We start from the raw sequence: 15,470 nt of genomic DNA, 5'->3' as shown, positions 1-15,470 counted from the left end.
CACCACCCCACCACCTGCCCTAAATCACAGGTAATCCAAAGTGTCTCCAGACTTTGCCTATTACCAAATGTCCTCTGCAAGAACCACTATGTTAACACATGATTTATAATAAATAAATTCATAAAGACCTTAACTTCATATGTCTAATGGCTTACTTAATATCTCTCATTTACAGTATTTTTCCATTTATCAAGATCTTTTGTGTGGTTCTAGCAACAACCTCATGAGAGAACCAGGAGTCTTTTATCCTCATTATATAGATGACAGTAAGGAGGCACTGAGGTTATGTCACTTTGCAGTGCAGAGCAAACAAAGTACTACTACTAGTAGTAACAGTAATAATAACATTACTGTCATTAGTAATAGATACTTTATTAAGTGCTCACTATGAGCCAAACATTGTTTGAAATGCTTTACAGGTGGTAATTTTGGAATAAGCCTGAGAGATACTACCCTTATGCTGATTTTGCAGATGAGGAAATTGAGGCCAGAGAGGTTAAGAAACCTACCCAAAGACATACAGCTAGTAGGTAGAAGATCCAGGTTCAAACCTGGGAAATTTGGCTTCAGTGCTCTCATGGCCACTGGGTTCTGGATAAAAAGTGAGGTCCTGGATGCTCACATTCTCCAGAGTATTCTTTCTTATAACTGTGTCCATGGAGCTTGCAGTTTGCTTATACTGCTTTTCTCACTCTGACCAGCTCAGTGGTTTGCATATAACTTTTCCTCTATTCAAATCAGCTAAATCTCACAGAGAGAAAAAATTGGAAATCTTCTTTCTGTAACTTAACTTTGCTGTTTCAGATGTTGTCTTCTGTTATTATCTTGATTCTTTCTCTTTTTATTTTGATTATAGCATTTCATGGAAATCTGGGTTTGTTGCAGCTGGCAGCCTAGTTTGATACATACACTTCATCTAATTCTTGTGTGCTTCAGCGAAGAGACTTCTATTTATGATGCTTAAACATTCCACGGTATTCTTTAGATCTTTCCAGCAGCTCCCAATGTATGATATGCCATAATTCCACAATTACATTTATTTTCCAGTAAATTTATTAATGTATCAATTCATCCACATCTTCTTTTGTATTTTTTTTCCTGGTTCTCTTTGAACATCATTTCTCATGCCTTCTTGCTTTCTGTCTTACATTCTGACCCCTAATATGGACAAGGAGGAAATACACCTTCTGTAGGCCTGGTAAAGAAATCTACTTTCATTATGATTTCTGTTCAAAACATTTATTTTCTGAAGACTTTCTACCACCATTTAAATACGGTATTGGGAAAGAGCTAGAATGAACTGTATAGGACATCAGTTAACTTGCAGTTAATTTGCTTATCTGTTCTAGGGATCCCATGTGGGACCACTAGGCCCTCAGTTTATCTCTGCATCTGGTTTCCTTTTTTTTTTTTTTTTTTTGTAGGTGTGGTGGTGGGTGGGGAAGAGTTGAGACTATGACTTCAGAGCAGAATATTGTTGGATTAGTGTAGACGGATGTCACTGTATAGACACAGTGTTGAAACATCCATTATATTAGTCATGATCCCTTGTAGTTTCAGATATAAATTTCTTCTTTCTCCCAGCATTTATTATCTTGGTTATTAATACTAAATTGAACTTCTCCTAGGTCAAAATTTTAGATAATTTCTTCCTGTTACGCATCTTTATTTGCTTTTTTTTTTTAAATTATATTTACTTATTTTAGAGGAGGAGTGGCAGGGGGGTAAAGGGAGAGTATCATTTTTTAAAATTTAAATTCAATTAATTAATATATAATGTATTATTGGTTTCAGAGGTAGAGGTCAGTGACTCAGTCTTATATAATACCCAGTGCTCATTCCATCATGTGCCCTCCTTAATGCCCATCACCCAGTTGTCCCATGCCTCTACTTTGTTCCCCTCCAGCAACCCTCAGTTTGCTTCCTATGGTAAAGACCCTCTTATGGTTTGAAGGGAGAGAGAATCTTGAGCTCCATCTCACAACCCTGAGATCATAGCCTGAGCTGAAATCAAGAGTCGGATGCTTAACCAATGGAGCCACGCAGACACCCCTTGTTATGCATCTTTAGATAAAGCCACTGGATATACAGATGAACCCACCATTACAGAATCATTACATTTTAGGATTGGAAAAAAATACAAAGTATTGCCATCTGTTTATAGTCCTCAGTGTAATTGCATGGCGTGTTAGGTTTGCTGCTTTGGCCACCCGGTCAGTAGAGTATGTCTTCTAAAAAAACCAAAACAGCAGAAGTTTTTCAATTTGTTTGTTTGTTTTCCAGTGTGCCTGTTGGCCAAATGGAACTCCGTATGGCATGCCAGAATCAGATTTATAAAAGTGGTGTTTTATTTACATGCATGTACTTTCTGAGTTCAGATCTGTCATCTCCTCTCATTGTTGAGTCAGATGGTGAGAATAGGTTACTTCCAGGAAGTGATACTTCAGAATGAGAGGTATAGGTGGCAGGTGAAGTTTTGTTAGTATCCAAATAGCAATGATTTCTGCCTCGTGTGGAGGAAATTCACATACCCATAGAGAAGTAGTTCCAAATTGCACCTGCCTCAGCAAAGTTCACTTTTCCACCTCAAGATCCTGCTCAATCTAAAATTCTCCTCAGTTTTAAAATCATGTTTACTTAAAAAATTCTGTTTAATTTTTAATTAAACATAAATAGGCAGGAACAGGTTATCCTCCAAAGTCTGTCCCCAAACAAAGTTAACTGGGTGTTCAACAGAGTCTCAATGGGCTAAACTTCCTGTAACACATTTGAGAGCAGATTTCAATTACAGTTTTCAAAGTTAAAATAGAAATGTAGCATTTTTGAATTAAACATTATGGAACCCCTGAAAAAAATCTCTGTGAAACTTTATTCCACAGAATATATTTCAGAAAAACCCCATGTGCTATGCTGTTATTTTAGCTTTAAAGTATAGCAGTGCAGAGTTGCCACATTTGGAAGTCCAATGAAATTCAGCTGTCCAATACTGACGTGCAAATATTCCAGAACACAGAGAAGTTGTCTGTCCAGCTTCCTTGTGTGGAGCACAGTTCAGAGGTAGCACCCAAAGGATATGCCTACCACAGAGGCTGTGACTCCAGGATGCAGAGAGGGAGAAACCTTGTGGGCTGTGGCCTCCTCCCTTGAATCAATACTCTAGTTTTGACCAACATTTTAAGTAAAGTTCACTGTCTAGTTTCTGAGTTTGAATTAGAAGGTGGAAACAAGAAGGGAAGAAGAATGTGCCAGGCTGAGTGCTGTGGGATAAGTGATCTCTTACATTCCCTAAGTCGTGCACACACCATGATTTCCTATGATCTAGGTCATCCCAACCTTGGTAGACTTTGAAAGCACTACTGCTTTACATTGTGATATGCTAATATCTATGAAGCTGACCTTAAGTTATTCTGACAAAATTTACATTAGATTTGTATGTGCTCTTGGAAGGCAGGAAAATTATCTAAAGGTTTTTGAAGGATGTTAATTAAAATATTTCAAATGCAACCAGTAGTTGTGGGGTTTTCACTTCAGTTCAATGGAATCTTTCCTTATATAGGACATTTAATTCCTGGAGAATGCTGGGAAAATGAGGCAATGATGGACAGTTCCTACCATGATTCCACAGGGCTACAAAATATTTTTAATCCTGATTTCAGAAGTGCTATTGTACTGTTGGTAGGATGTACAGAGCTTATTTGCACTGACAAGGGATGACTCCATCAGCCTTCTCATGGGAAGCCAGGGACAGGATGCTGCGAAGAAGCCTCTACAAGGAGAGCGAGGCAGAGGGAACTTTTGAGAAACCACAGCAAGAGACACAAGGTGGACATCACCAACGAGAGGGGCCAGGGAGGGGGCTCTTTGAGGGACAGCTCTTGAGTGCCACAGCGTTTGTGGTGATAGAGTCAAAGCAGCTAGTGATACACCTTCCATGCCAGCTGAGCATAGGGAGGAGGCAGCCATGAATCAGTGTTTGTAGCCTTCCTCACACAGGGAGCAGATGGCCTCACTTCACCACTGGGAGGGCCTGTGTGTTTGCATGTGTGTGACCATCTATTACTTAACGTGGTGAAGCTTTACTGTGACTTGACCGTGTGCTGTGGATACATGGCTCATGGTTATCTCCCTCTCTCTCCTACCTTTCTTCCTTCTTTTCTTCTTTACATAAATATTTACACATATTGTTGAAGTCATATTGTGAGCCACACACTGGTAGGTGCTGAGTGTGTTCTGACGAGAGACAAGACGGCCTGTTTTCGCTGACACAGAACATTCCTTGTACTGTGAGACAGAGATGTGTCAATAGGAGCATGCAGATGAGTATAAGGATTACAACAGGAAGGAAAGTACATTCGAGGGCACATTGGGAAGGCCAGGAGTGCTTCCTGGAGAAAGTGACATCTAAGGCAAGACCTAGGTGGTGAAGGGGAGTCAGTCAGAGAAGTGGGGTGTGAGTGTTCTGGGCTGGGAGAGTGGCGTGTGGGGGAAGAGGTGGGAACGGGAAAGTTGAGCTCCCTGGATGGAGCCTGGGGGTGAGCAGAAAGACTGTAGAGGGTGATTGTAGGGCCTTGGAAGATAGGAGACTGTACTTTATTCTCAAATCACGGGAAGACGTTGAACAGTTGTACTCAGAGGAGTAATGTAATCAGATTGACATTTTCAAGTATTTGTTTGGCAGTTTGAATTGGAAGGACAAGACTGGCAAGTGTTATAGTTACCTAAAAGGAAAATGTGGCCTATCATGAAAATGCAGTGGAGATGGAAATGTAAATATATCCGAGGCACATTTAGGAGACAGAATCAATAGACTTGGTGATTGATTGACTGAATGTGTGAGGAGGCCAGATTATCCCTTGGTTTCTGGCTGGGACAATTGGGCACTAATAAATGAAAGAGTGAGTAAGAGGGAGGAACTTGTCTTGGGGATGGGGTAGGATATTGGACAGTTCCGTTTCACACTGGTTGAGTTTATGGTGGGTGTGGACCATACCCAAGTGGAAATGCCAATGGCCCTGAGATATAGGAGAGCATGCTGGGCTAGATCTGGGGATAATCAGCACATATGCAGAGATCACCCACAGCTCTGAGAATCAATGAATTCACCCCTGTGATCACCCCGACATAGACTGAGAAGAAGCCCGTGTTAGAACCCCAAAGGGGATGGGCAGAGAGGAAACCAGGAGATAGAGAAGGGACAGTCACAGAGGGAGAAGCTAGGCTGGGAGTGTGTGGTGACATAGAATCCAAGAGAGAGGACATTCCCACATGGAGCAGCAGTCAGGCAAGAGGAAGACAAAAAGATGGCTATTGCATGTATCCAGAGGAAGTTATTACAACTTTGACCAGAGAAACATCTGGAAGCAGGAGTTAGAATCCAGAATGCATGGTGTTGAGGAGATAGTGGGAGAGGAGATGAGCAGGGACAGTAAGTTTAGGTCTTGTTGAAGGAGAGAAGAGTCTCGCTGCACAGGCTAGAGTAGTGTGTGGTTGGAGGGAGAGGTGGGAAAAGTCAGGAGAGTCTTGAGCATGCTTGGATGCTTATGGGAAGCAGTGAATAGAGAAGACAGGGTTGAAATTTTGGGAGGGAGTGGGGTAACTTGTGGTAGAGGGTCATGAGAATGGAGGAGGAGAGGGGACCCAGAATAATGATCCAGAGATGGCCTGAGCCACGGGGAGAGACACCTCTCTGCACTGTGATGGGAGGGAAGGATAAAGCAATTGGTATTAAAGCATTGCTTTGCAACATGATGTTTTAATTATGCTCTTTTAAAAAATTTCTCCACAGACACTACCCAAAGCAGTCCTTCACGACGGTGGCAGACACACCTGAAAATCTTCGCCTGAAACAGCAAAGTGAATTGCAGAGTCAGGTAACTTTGCAAAAGCCTATCTTTATTATATCGGTACTAACTAGTAGTCACAAGGCCACTCTTCTCAGATTTCATCGTTGTTCTGTTTACACCCGGTCACTGGCTGGTTTGGGGACGAAAGGCTGGCCCGGAAGGGCATCCCGGTGAAAGCACTGAACATCTGTTTAATTCCTGGTTTTGGATCATCCTGATATTTCCGGTTCTGTTATTCACACGGGACTAGGGCAACTAAACGAGTTCTGGTCAGAGTAAGTGTTTCCCAACAATATTGATTTATTTGGTCCTAAATATTTAAAAACATTTTATAAATAGCTTTTCCACACCGCATATGTAGGGGAAAGAAGAGGTGTTAACTTGACCCAGTTGCAGTGCGTGTGGGGCTAACACCCTGTCTGTGTATCTCACACCAGCCACTAGCTTTGTTTTCATCCTGTCACTTTATTCATATTTCTTTCATATGTCACACTGACAGCATGAACAAAGATTAGAACACCACAATTGGCTCCCACTCAACCATTTTGGATGCAAACCTGCCTTCAATATGGTGAAACACACTGGTTAAGATGAGGGATTCAAGTGGCAGTATTTTCTGCAGGGACACCCCATCTCTGAAGAAACACAGGGCACTCCCTTTCAGAGACATTATCTTGCCTGCCCCACTGTGGGAAGATGGTGAACAACATGGCAGCCTGTTGGTCAACCTTGCAGTAAAACAACGTCAAGGAGCAGGGAGGGTAGGCTGAGTCGTGGTCCTTCTGCTGCTCATTGGCTGGCACCTGGGGCCAGCCACTCTGGTTCTCTGTGCTTACATCAAGTGAGACTGTCTGTCTTGTCTACCTGTCCTGGGTGGTGGCAGGTATCAAAGAGGTGGTGAGTTGTGAAAGCATTTTGAAAGTTAACAGATATATGGCTGTGAAGGCTTCTTATTTTTAGTATGGCCCCTGAGAATCCTTGATACGAGAAAAGGAGTTTTGCAGAATTTGCAAAGCAAAGAGGAACCTGGCTAATACGCTGTGAAAATGCCAGTTGTGGCTATTCTAAATGAGGGCCGTTAGCTGTCAGCTGTAGCGGATCTAATGACGTCTCTGCAAGGTTATGTGTTCACAGGGGACGTTGTGGTTCCTGCCACCCTTTCTCGGGGTCTCGGGGCCACTTCTCAATCCATTTAGTTGGAGCAAGTAGAACTCAAAATAGAGGTTGCTGCCGGTTAACAACACCATGAAGACTTGGTTGGCAGTTAGTTTTTGGTTTTGTAAAATGCTAATTCTTGTGTGCTAAGCCATTAGTTCAAAAAATTGAGTGCTGGCCAAAGAGAGGCAGTGTTGCAGAGCCGGCAAGACACCCCTGCTCATTCACACTGTGGAGGGTGCCAGGACTTGGCTCCAGTCTGTGCAGATCCAATATGCCTTTCTTCTCATCAAGTTAGGATTAATTAGATAATTCTGGAGAAGTACTTCGAGCACATTGGAAAACAGAACTAAATCAAGCAATCAAATATTTGTTTCCTGCCTATGACATGTCCTTGTTCTGTGCAAAAGAATTCATAATTAGTTAATTTTCCCTTCAAAGAGCTCACAGGATGTGTGAGGCAACAGGACTAACATAATCTTACCTCCCCCACCCTGCTTCCACCCTGGCTATCTTTAATTTATGATAAGGATTCCCAAGGGGAGGGATGAATGTAGGTTGGACTGGTCAGTGGTACCTGCTAGAGGTGGATTTGAGTGGAGCCTTGAAGGTTGAGGTAAGATTGGATTTAAACACTTGTCTCCTTCCTTGGAAGGCACATTGCTCCCTTTGGGTTCAAATTAGTGGTGACAGGTGCCTTGAGCTGGGCCCAGGAACAAGCATTTACTGTTTTCCTACCTCATGCCTGACTCTGGAAATGCAAAGAGAAGGAACTCACTGTTTTACAAAAGGCTGATTTTATTCTCTGTCATGGGGCAACCTGCAAGCTTCAGATAGGCTGGTGGGTCAGAGCTGATGGAGGACCACACAAAGTGCTCTGGGGTCTCCAAGCAGTTGTCAGGTGAAGGCAGTAGATGCTTCTTCAGATTTTGGTCTAATGTCATCTCTAGAAAGAAATGTAGGACTTCTTCAGATAAATAGTATGGAGAAATTCAACTCAATTCGAGAAACATGTATTGACTATGTACTATTGCAGTGAATTGTGCAGGGCATTGGGCGTATGAAGGTGTCATCATCATCTATCTTGCTATACTCTGGGCATAGGATTTTACATGCATTGTTTCTTTTAATCTCAAACAGCCCTGTGAGACACATATTTATGATTATTATTCCTCATTATTTTTTAAAGATTTTATTTATTTATTGTCCGGGGGAGAGGGACTGAACACAAGTTGGGGGATGGAGAGAGGGAGGAGCAGATTCCCCACTGGGCAGGAAGCCTGACACGGGGCTCTATCCCAGGACCCTGCAATCACGACCTGAGCTGAATGTAGATGCTTAACCGACTGAGTCACCCAGGCACCATTATCCCTATTTAAACGAAGCACTCAACCTTTAGGGACTTTAGATTACTTGTCCTTGCAAACTTAGTAAGGAGTTAGGCTTGGAATAGAACCCAGTCCATGGTGATGTCTGCCAACCCCCATTACCCACACTCTTAACCTGTGCTCTGGTCCTTTCACTCAGAAGGCACCTGGAAAGGGAGATCCATAAGCAAATAGTTGTAGTACAGGAGGGGAGTGCAGCATATGCAAAGGTAGAATTTTGCATAAAGTACAAAAGTCATTAATAGGAAGAAGTCCTCTTCCACCTCCTCCTCCTCCTCATTATTAGCAGTAGTATTTTTTGGGTGACAGATGAAAACACTTCTATAAGAGCATTTCTGTTTTTGCAAAGGCATAGAAAGGTATCTACCCAAATGGTAATATTCATTCATGGCAATTGATTTAATTTTAACCTATTAAGGACTTGGTTCTGTGGCAGAGCAGTAACTTAGAGTTTTGACATCAAGAAATCTGAACAGCCCAAAAGTTTTGGTGGAAAATTGACTATTAACATTTTAATTAGTTGTTTGTAATAATTTGCCATACTAAATGAGTCAAATATGCTTATACATGTGGAGATTCTGAAATCCTCTTTTAGCAGTTTGGTTAAAACTAGTTCCTTTCTTTCAGTTCATTAGCTTATCAAATGAGCCAAAATGAAGGAAAGACAAAAACTAAAATTTGTTTCAACATAAAAAGTTATTTATAAATATGCACTGTAATGTTCTCCTTTTTCTTCCTTTATCTTTTTTCCCTGTCTTTTTGAGAGGGTTGTAAATACTGCCAGCATTTTTTCCCCCTAAGTGTTAAAGCCTCTCAAGCTTTTTTGGGATTTGTATTAGGTACCAGATTGTCATAATAAAATGGTGAGAAATATCGGAGAATAAACAAGCAAACCATGAGTTAGTTTTTTAGAGCTGGTGGTAGGCAGTGGTTCCCAGGCATTCTTGCGCTTACAGACAGCAGGTGCATGCCCGCTTGGCCAGCCACCGACTGTGGAGGACAGGGACTGTCCTTTCAGTGGGCAGTTGAGCTGGAGTGGGAGAGTGAGAAGGAGAAGCACTGCTGTTGTCACTCTCCTTTCATCCCATATCACAAGAGTGACTGCTTCATAGAAATGGTATAAATGGTTTGGTGCCCCCACTGGCCCACAGTAGCCCACTCTACAAGGAGCAAAAGTAAAACTCTACTCCTAGCGGTCTTAGTAACATTAGACTTCACCTGTGGGGCATCAGGCTGTCACTGCTGCAAATTTGGGGCTGGCATAGTATCCTCTTTCTGTAGGAAAGTGAGCCCGGAGTTCCAAATCCCTGCTTTATAAACTAAACAGGAACGCGAACACTTTGTAAGCCTGGGAATCACTAAAGTTGAAACACTTGGGCGATATGAGAAGCCCCTTAGGAGAAAAATGTTCTCTGTGTATTACTTTAATATTATGTCATAGCAAACATTTCCTATTTCAGGCTGTGTAGCATACTCTCTCTGGAAGGAAAGGGGCAGATGTTTTGATGTTTTTGTCCCTTACATTATTTTATCCAGAAGCAGACTTCTTAAAGCTGTTAGAAAAGGTTCTGCATAGCACCATGAGGGGAACACCCTGTAGAAAGAGAACTAAGTGGGGCCAGAGTGGTGGATACGAGGGCCAGCCAGACCCCTGTTGTCACCTTGCCCGCCTGCCTCTCGCCTCCCTGCTCCCAGGGCCGGGGGCGGGTGTCTTAGGAAACCCTGGCCCTCTGGAGGGCAGAGTCCTGCGAGGCACTACATCCCCACTTAGTTGTTTATGTGATTGGCTTAGCTGTTTGCAATCATGCTGAAAATAATAGAGATTTGGGGCTCACTGTGTTCTTAAATGGAGTGTGTGTAATTTATGAGTGCTGATAAGATGAAAGATTGAAAATGATTATGGAGAGAATACAAATCATCCTGCAACCTTTGAGTCTTCGTTTCATAATCTGCGCCAATTCTTTTTTAATCTTCCGTGTCTCTGTGGAAGCATAAAACACATGGCTCAGAGGGAATACAATATATGATAGCAGGAAGGGTGAGAAGGGAACGTGTTTTTTTTAATAGGAAACATAATAGTTAGATGGCTTTGTGGGGGAAATGAAGACACGTGTTTAATATAAGCCTCTGGAAGCTCAAGGAAGTCGTGCTGTGGCATGTTTTCTCTTTCTCCGTTTGCCCCTGGCACCTTTCTGTACCTCCTCATTCTATGGTTGCTTTTCCCGAGGGGTTTTCTCTCATTGTCTGCCATCTAACCATCCCGTGAGGTGTTAACTACCTACCTAAAGCAGAGCCCTCTCGGGTGGTAGTTGCATTTTAACAGCAGGTCATTGAAGACTGACTTGCTTCAAAGCAAAGAAAGTCGAACTGGGGAATTGTTGACAGATGGGGAGATACTTGGATAGCATCCTCTGTGTGCTTCAGATCCCATCCTGAGGGCCCCCACCCAGCCTTAAATCTGACCTAAATGTCATTTGCCACAGGGCGCCAATCTCAGGCCACATTGGGGACAGTGTAGTGAGACAACCCCAGGTAAGTCCACTCTCTGGGGATTTGTGGTTTAGTTGGGGAGAGGATGGTAATAAAAAATTAATAAAAGTAGGTAAAATTGCAGCAGCGATAAGATCTGTGGGGATGGCTTGTGTATATTTTAATTATGTCTTAAAACCTTTTCAGGGAGTTTCAGGGAGCTTATTTTCTGCAGACAAATACATAATGGGATCTCGGTCGGGTCTGCTGCTTCCAGCCTGGCTGTGTATCCCATTTCTAAATGCCTATCAATTTTTTGGTTTCCACTTCCTGAACTTGGCTGACTCTCCTTTGCTCTTCCCTGGGTCCTCTTCCTTATCTGATCCAACAACCTCAGCCTTCTAAAACTATCTCCAGATAGTTTTTGACGGTAATTCTCAGATTCTGCTGATCTTGGGTGAGAAGCCTTCCATACGTGCCTTATTATTTTCTCTTTTCTTTGAACCCAATTTTGGCAGCTTTATATATAGTTCCCATCTTCTGATTTTGCATCATTCTGATCTTATGGCGATGCTTTTTGCTTTCCGCAATAAGCACTTTCTCGTGCATGTGAAGGTAAAAGTTCATAGAGAGAAGCATCGGCATGTTTCTTAGCAGGGTTTTGAGGCAGTGAAAATGATGAGAGATTATGTTTCACATATAAGAAGGGATGAATGTGAGTAAGAACTTCAAAGAAGAAATATTAATTCAGTTGATATGGCACATTTCTTCCAGGGAACATAGCATGCTGTGCAGATGTCAACTCTAACCCTCACGATTCCCCATAAGTCAGATTGTTTTTCTATTTTGCTTCTGGATAAAATGATGTAAGGGACAAAAACGTCAGTTGTGACAGACAGCGAAATAACCAAGGTGTTTTGATTTGCTGTGTCATGATGGGATTTTAGAGCTTTTCATCATGGGGGCCTGGCCTCCTACTCCTCAGCCTCCGGAAGTGACCCATATTCTTTCCATCTGGTCTTGGAGTCCCAGCATACTGGTTATTTGGTGCCTTCCTGGCTCATCTCATCTCACTTTCCAGCACTCCCACAGCTCACGGGGGAGGATGGGAGTGCTGTACTTTGGGTGGCCAGCCTACAAGTTATTTGTTCTTATTCTGTGGGCCGGAATCAGATTACTGGTCCTTTAATTAGGCATTTGAGTATGTTGCCTATCAATTTTGTGGCTCTGGGATCATGACTATAACAGCTATGATGAAGAGAATATTTTTACACCATTCAGTAAATGTGCTTTTCATCTTTCTCTTCTATAAATTTTGTTCTGCCAATACCACCTCACATTTATGGCTCTAGAGAAAGATGAAGTGTAAACCTCACTTTGAGAAGGGTAAACTATGGTCCCATGTAGAGCCTGTCTATTCTCTTTTGGCCATGGTGGATATTGTAGGAAGAAGGCAGAAAAATCAGTCTGAAACATGACCTCCCTTTCTCTTCTGACTGAAGTCTCTGAGAGGGAAGATGGTGGAGGAGAGGAAGAAGCAGAGGGGTCCACCCCACAAGACACACTTCTGACTTCTTCCCACCAGGACAGGGGGCCTCCACAACGTAGTGGACATGGAGAGAAGCTGAATTTTGTTTCCTAGTGTCTCAGTCTCTCATGTAGTGTGGAAGGTGATGGAAGTCCCAGCACGCCTTGCAGAGGAATGCCAATGGTCCTTGCTGGGGTTCTTGCTGGGGAACAATGTGTCCCTGTCGCCAAGGGTGGCTTCTGCCGGTGGGGAGTGGTCGTAAGACCTCCACGAGGAAGGACAGATTTGGCAGGTGATACTGGCAGGCTTTTTCTGAGCCAAGGGGAGAGTACACCATGAGGCCACCAGCCACAGCCTCTGGCAGCAGACGCTCGTCATCAGCAAGACAAGGAGATGCCACTGATGCCAGATTAGAGGAAAGAATGAGTGAATGTGAACGTGAATTCAAGACTTCCCTCTTGCTTCATCCAGAAGTCACTGAAGCCCTCCCGGCTCACACACACTTAGGTGCCATATTGGAGCCGAGACAGGAAGCATGAGGAGATCTGAATACACCTAACTTTTATTTACTTATTTATTTTTAAAGATTCTATTTATTTATTCATGAGAGACAGAGACACAGAGAGAGGCAGAGACACAGGCAGAGGGAGAAGCAGGCTTCATGCAGGGAGCCCGATGTGGGACTCAATCCTGGGACTCCAGGATCACACCCTGGGCTGAAGGTGGCGTTAAACTCCTGAGCCACCTGGGTGTCCCATCCCCAACTTGTTTAAATCATTGAATGGATTTGCTTTAATGGCTGAGACTAAAGTTAGTTCCTTTCACTTAGGTGTGATGGGGACTTGTGAGGAATAGCAGAACAGCTGCAGGAAATGGACATTTAAGTTGCTGCCCTTTGAGAGATTGGGGTTCGAGTCCTGCCTCTGTGACTTTGGGTGCCATTGGCCTTTGATCTTTTTAGGACACAAAATAACGGGTTGTGCCAGGTGATTTTGAGAATTCTCTCCAGGTATAATGTTCCTCACTGTAGTACGAAAATGTTTTGCGGTAACATCTCAGGTTAGCAAAGATGAAAAGAACTTTAAAGAAAAGGAATTGCTATTCTTTTTTTTTGTCTGCCAAAATAATAATTGTCAGACCTTTCCTTTCATTTGAACTATTCCTTTAAAAGCCTATTCTTCAGACTAATCTCAGATATTGGCTGCAGGTCTGAGGAAGTTGATGGGCAAATCAGCTTCACATTGGAAGATATGCCTGCTTTCGCACTAAACATGTTCAAAAATAGCAGAGGACAAAAATAGCCACAGCCATAATATCCATCCATTGATAGCAGCTACTCTCATCTTTGGGTCTACATCTCAAATTTCCTGTGTAGAAGCCACTAGAATAACTGTACATATTAGTATACTTCTAGAAGTGTTTTAATTATTTTAGCTCACTTCCTTTACACTTTCTTGTTTTAAATTGTCTTCTTGAATGCCTTTGATTATGTGATAGCTTTTGGACTTTAAAAGTTAGTGTTTTCTCACTACAGTGTTGTTTTTTTTTTTACCTCCCCTTGTCCTTTCTTGAAGCAGTTTGTTCTGCTGAGGCATACAACCTTGAGTTGGTTCAAGCAGTGGCTCCAGGGTAAAAGATGGTGCTGCTCAGTACAGAGAAGCTCATCTAAAGCAGTCCCATTTTATTCAATTAGTAACTTCATGCAATTGAATATTTCTCAGTACTCTTAATTGATTCATACTGTTTCTTTTCCCTAATAATGTATTTTTGAATGAAGGACGCGTCTCTGAAATCACTGCTTCATCAAGGAATCAGACAACAGCACCAAAGCAGTTGTGCAATATTGTATTCAGAAAACACCTTGACGGCAGCCAGCAGCCACACAGTAGACTTTATTAGCGCAACTAATGTTTTGACTCTCATAAAGTACTTGTATTTTCTTTTAGCAAAAATTATTTGGCTTAATTATCATTCCGCTTTGTCTCAGAACTTTGCTTATAGCTTCCATTGACTTCAGAGGGACTGCCCACTGGGATAATAAAGATGGAAACTGGCCTAGGAAATGCTGTGCAGAAGGATGACTCTGTTGGCTTCATTCTTTTAAAAAGCTGCTATTTGGAATAATCACTGTGTTGTATTCTCAAATGAAAACTCTACTTGGGCTTCCAAGAATATTGATTGTACTCTCTTAATGGAGTGTTTCTCATCTCAAAATGTCTGAAGAGAACAATTAGAATTTCCTCTGTTCCTTCACCCCTCCCTGCCTTCTCTTGGTTTTTCCTGAAGTCAAGGATCAAGATGATGGTAAGTCAGAAATTAAGTTAACACAAATTTGATCCTGACTGGAAGGGAAGTTCTGGCTTCTTTTTGACAGACACACCGAGTTTCCATTTATGTGGAATTGTTTTTACTTCAAGGGAATCTATAATCTGCAAATATCTACTAAGGGAAATCTAACAAGCATCTCCAGCTACAGATTTAGCTTCCCAGGCACACAGTAGTTTTAGACACCAAACAACTAAATATACCAAATTTCACATTCTTACTTAAACTGAAGAAGTGGAGGATAGTGAAGCCAAGGATCCTAACCTATTTTTAAACAACCAGTCTTAGAGCCATTATAGTCTTTTTTCTTTATCTCTGGAATAGCTATAATGCTTATAAATCATTAAAATTAAAACTAAAATAAATCTTAACTATTTTCTGCTATTGCACATATACTTACTTAACAAGATTTCCTTGGGATTAGATAATTGCCAAGGCTCTGAATCTTTTATTCGAGAATATTTTACTCTCTATAGGGATACTCCTCAAAGTCTTGGATTTGTGTATATACTGTATACATTACTATATATAATACATATAAATGTATATTGCATCTATGTTTGTGTACGCATGCATATACATTATGCATGTATTTATATAATTTATATATGTGTATATAATATGCATATATACTTATACATATATACATATATATATATACACACACACACATATATAATAAAGCTAACTTGGAAAGACAATGTTCAGAAAATAGCCTCTTTGAAATTCTGAAAGGCTGAAAAATCATGAAGTGTTTTTTCT

At 41.8% G+C, this 15,470-nt stretch overlaps 1 protein-coding gene across 1 annotated transcript in view; it reads left to right on the top strand.

Annotated features, from left to right (window-relative positions):
* The window catches only part of NEBL (nebulette), a 341,032-nt gene that overhangs the window by 113,839 nt on the left and 211,723 nt on the right, over positions 1–15,470 (top strand). Inside the window, exon 3 of the mRNA XM_072749363.1 lies at positions 5,786–5,870. Within this exon, the coding sequence (XP_072605464.1) occupies positions 5,786–5,870 (85 nt within the window). The remainder of the gene's footprint in view (positions 1–5,785; positions 5,871–15,470) is intronic.

The sequence above is a fragment of the Vulpes vulpes genome, chromosome 2, assembly GCF_048418805.1.
Source record: "Vulpes vulpes isolate BD-2025 chromosome 2, VulVul3, whole genome shotgun sequence".
NCBI classification, from domain to species: Eukaryota; Metazoa; Chordata; class Mammalia; order Carnivora; family Canidae; genus Vulpes; species Vulpes vulpes.
This window is presented reverse-complemented; position numbering and strand designations above follow the sequence as displayed.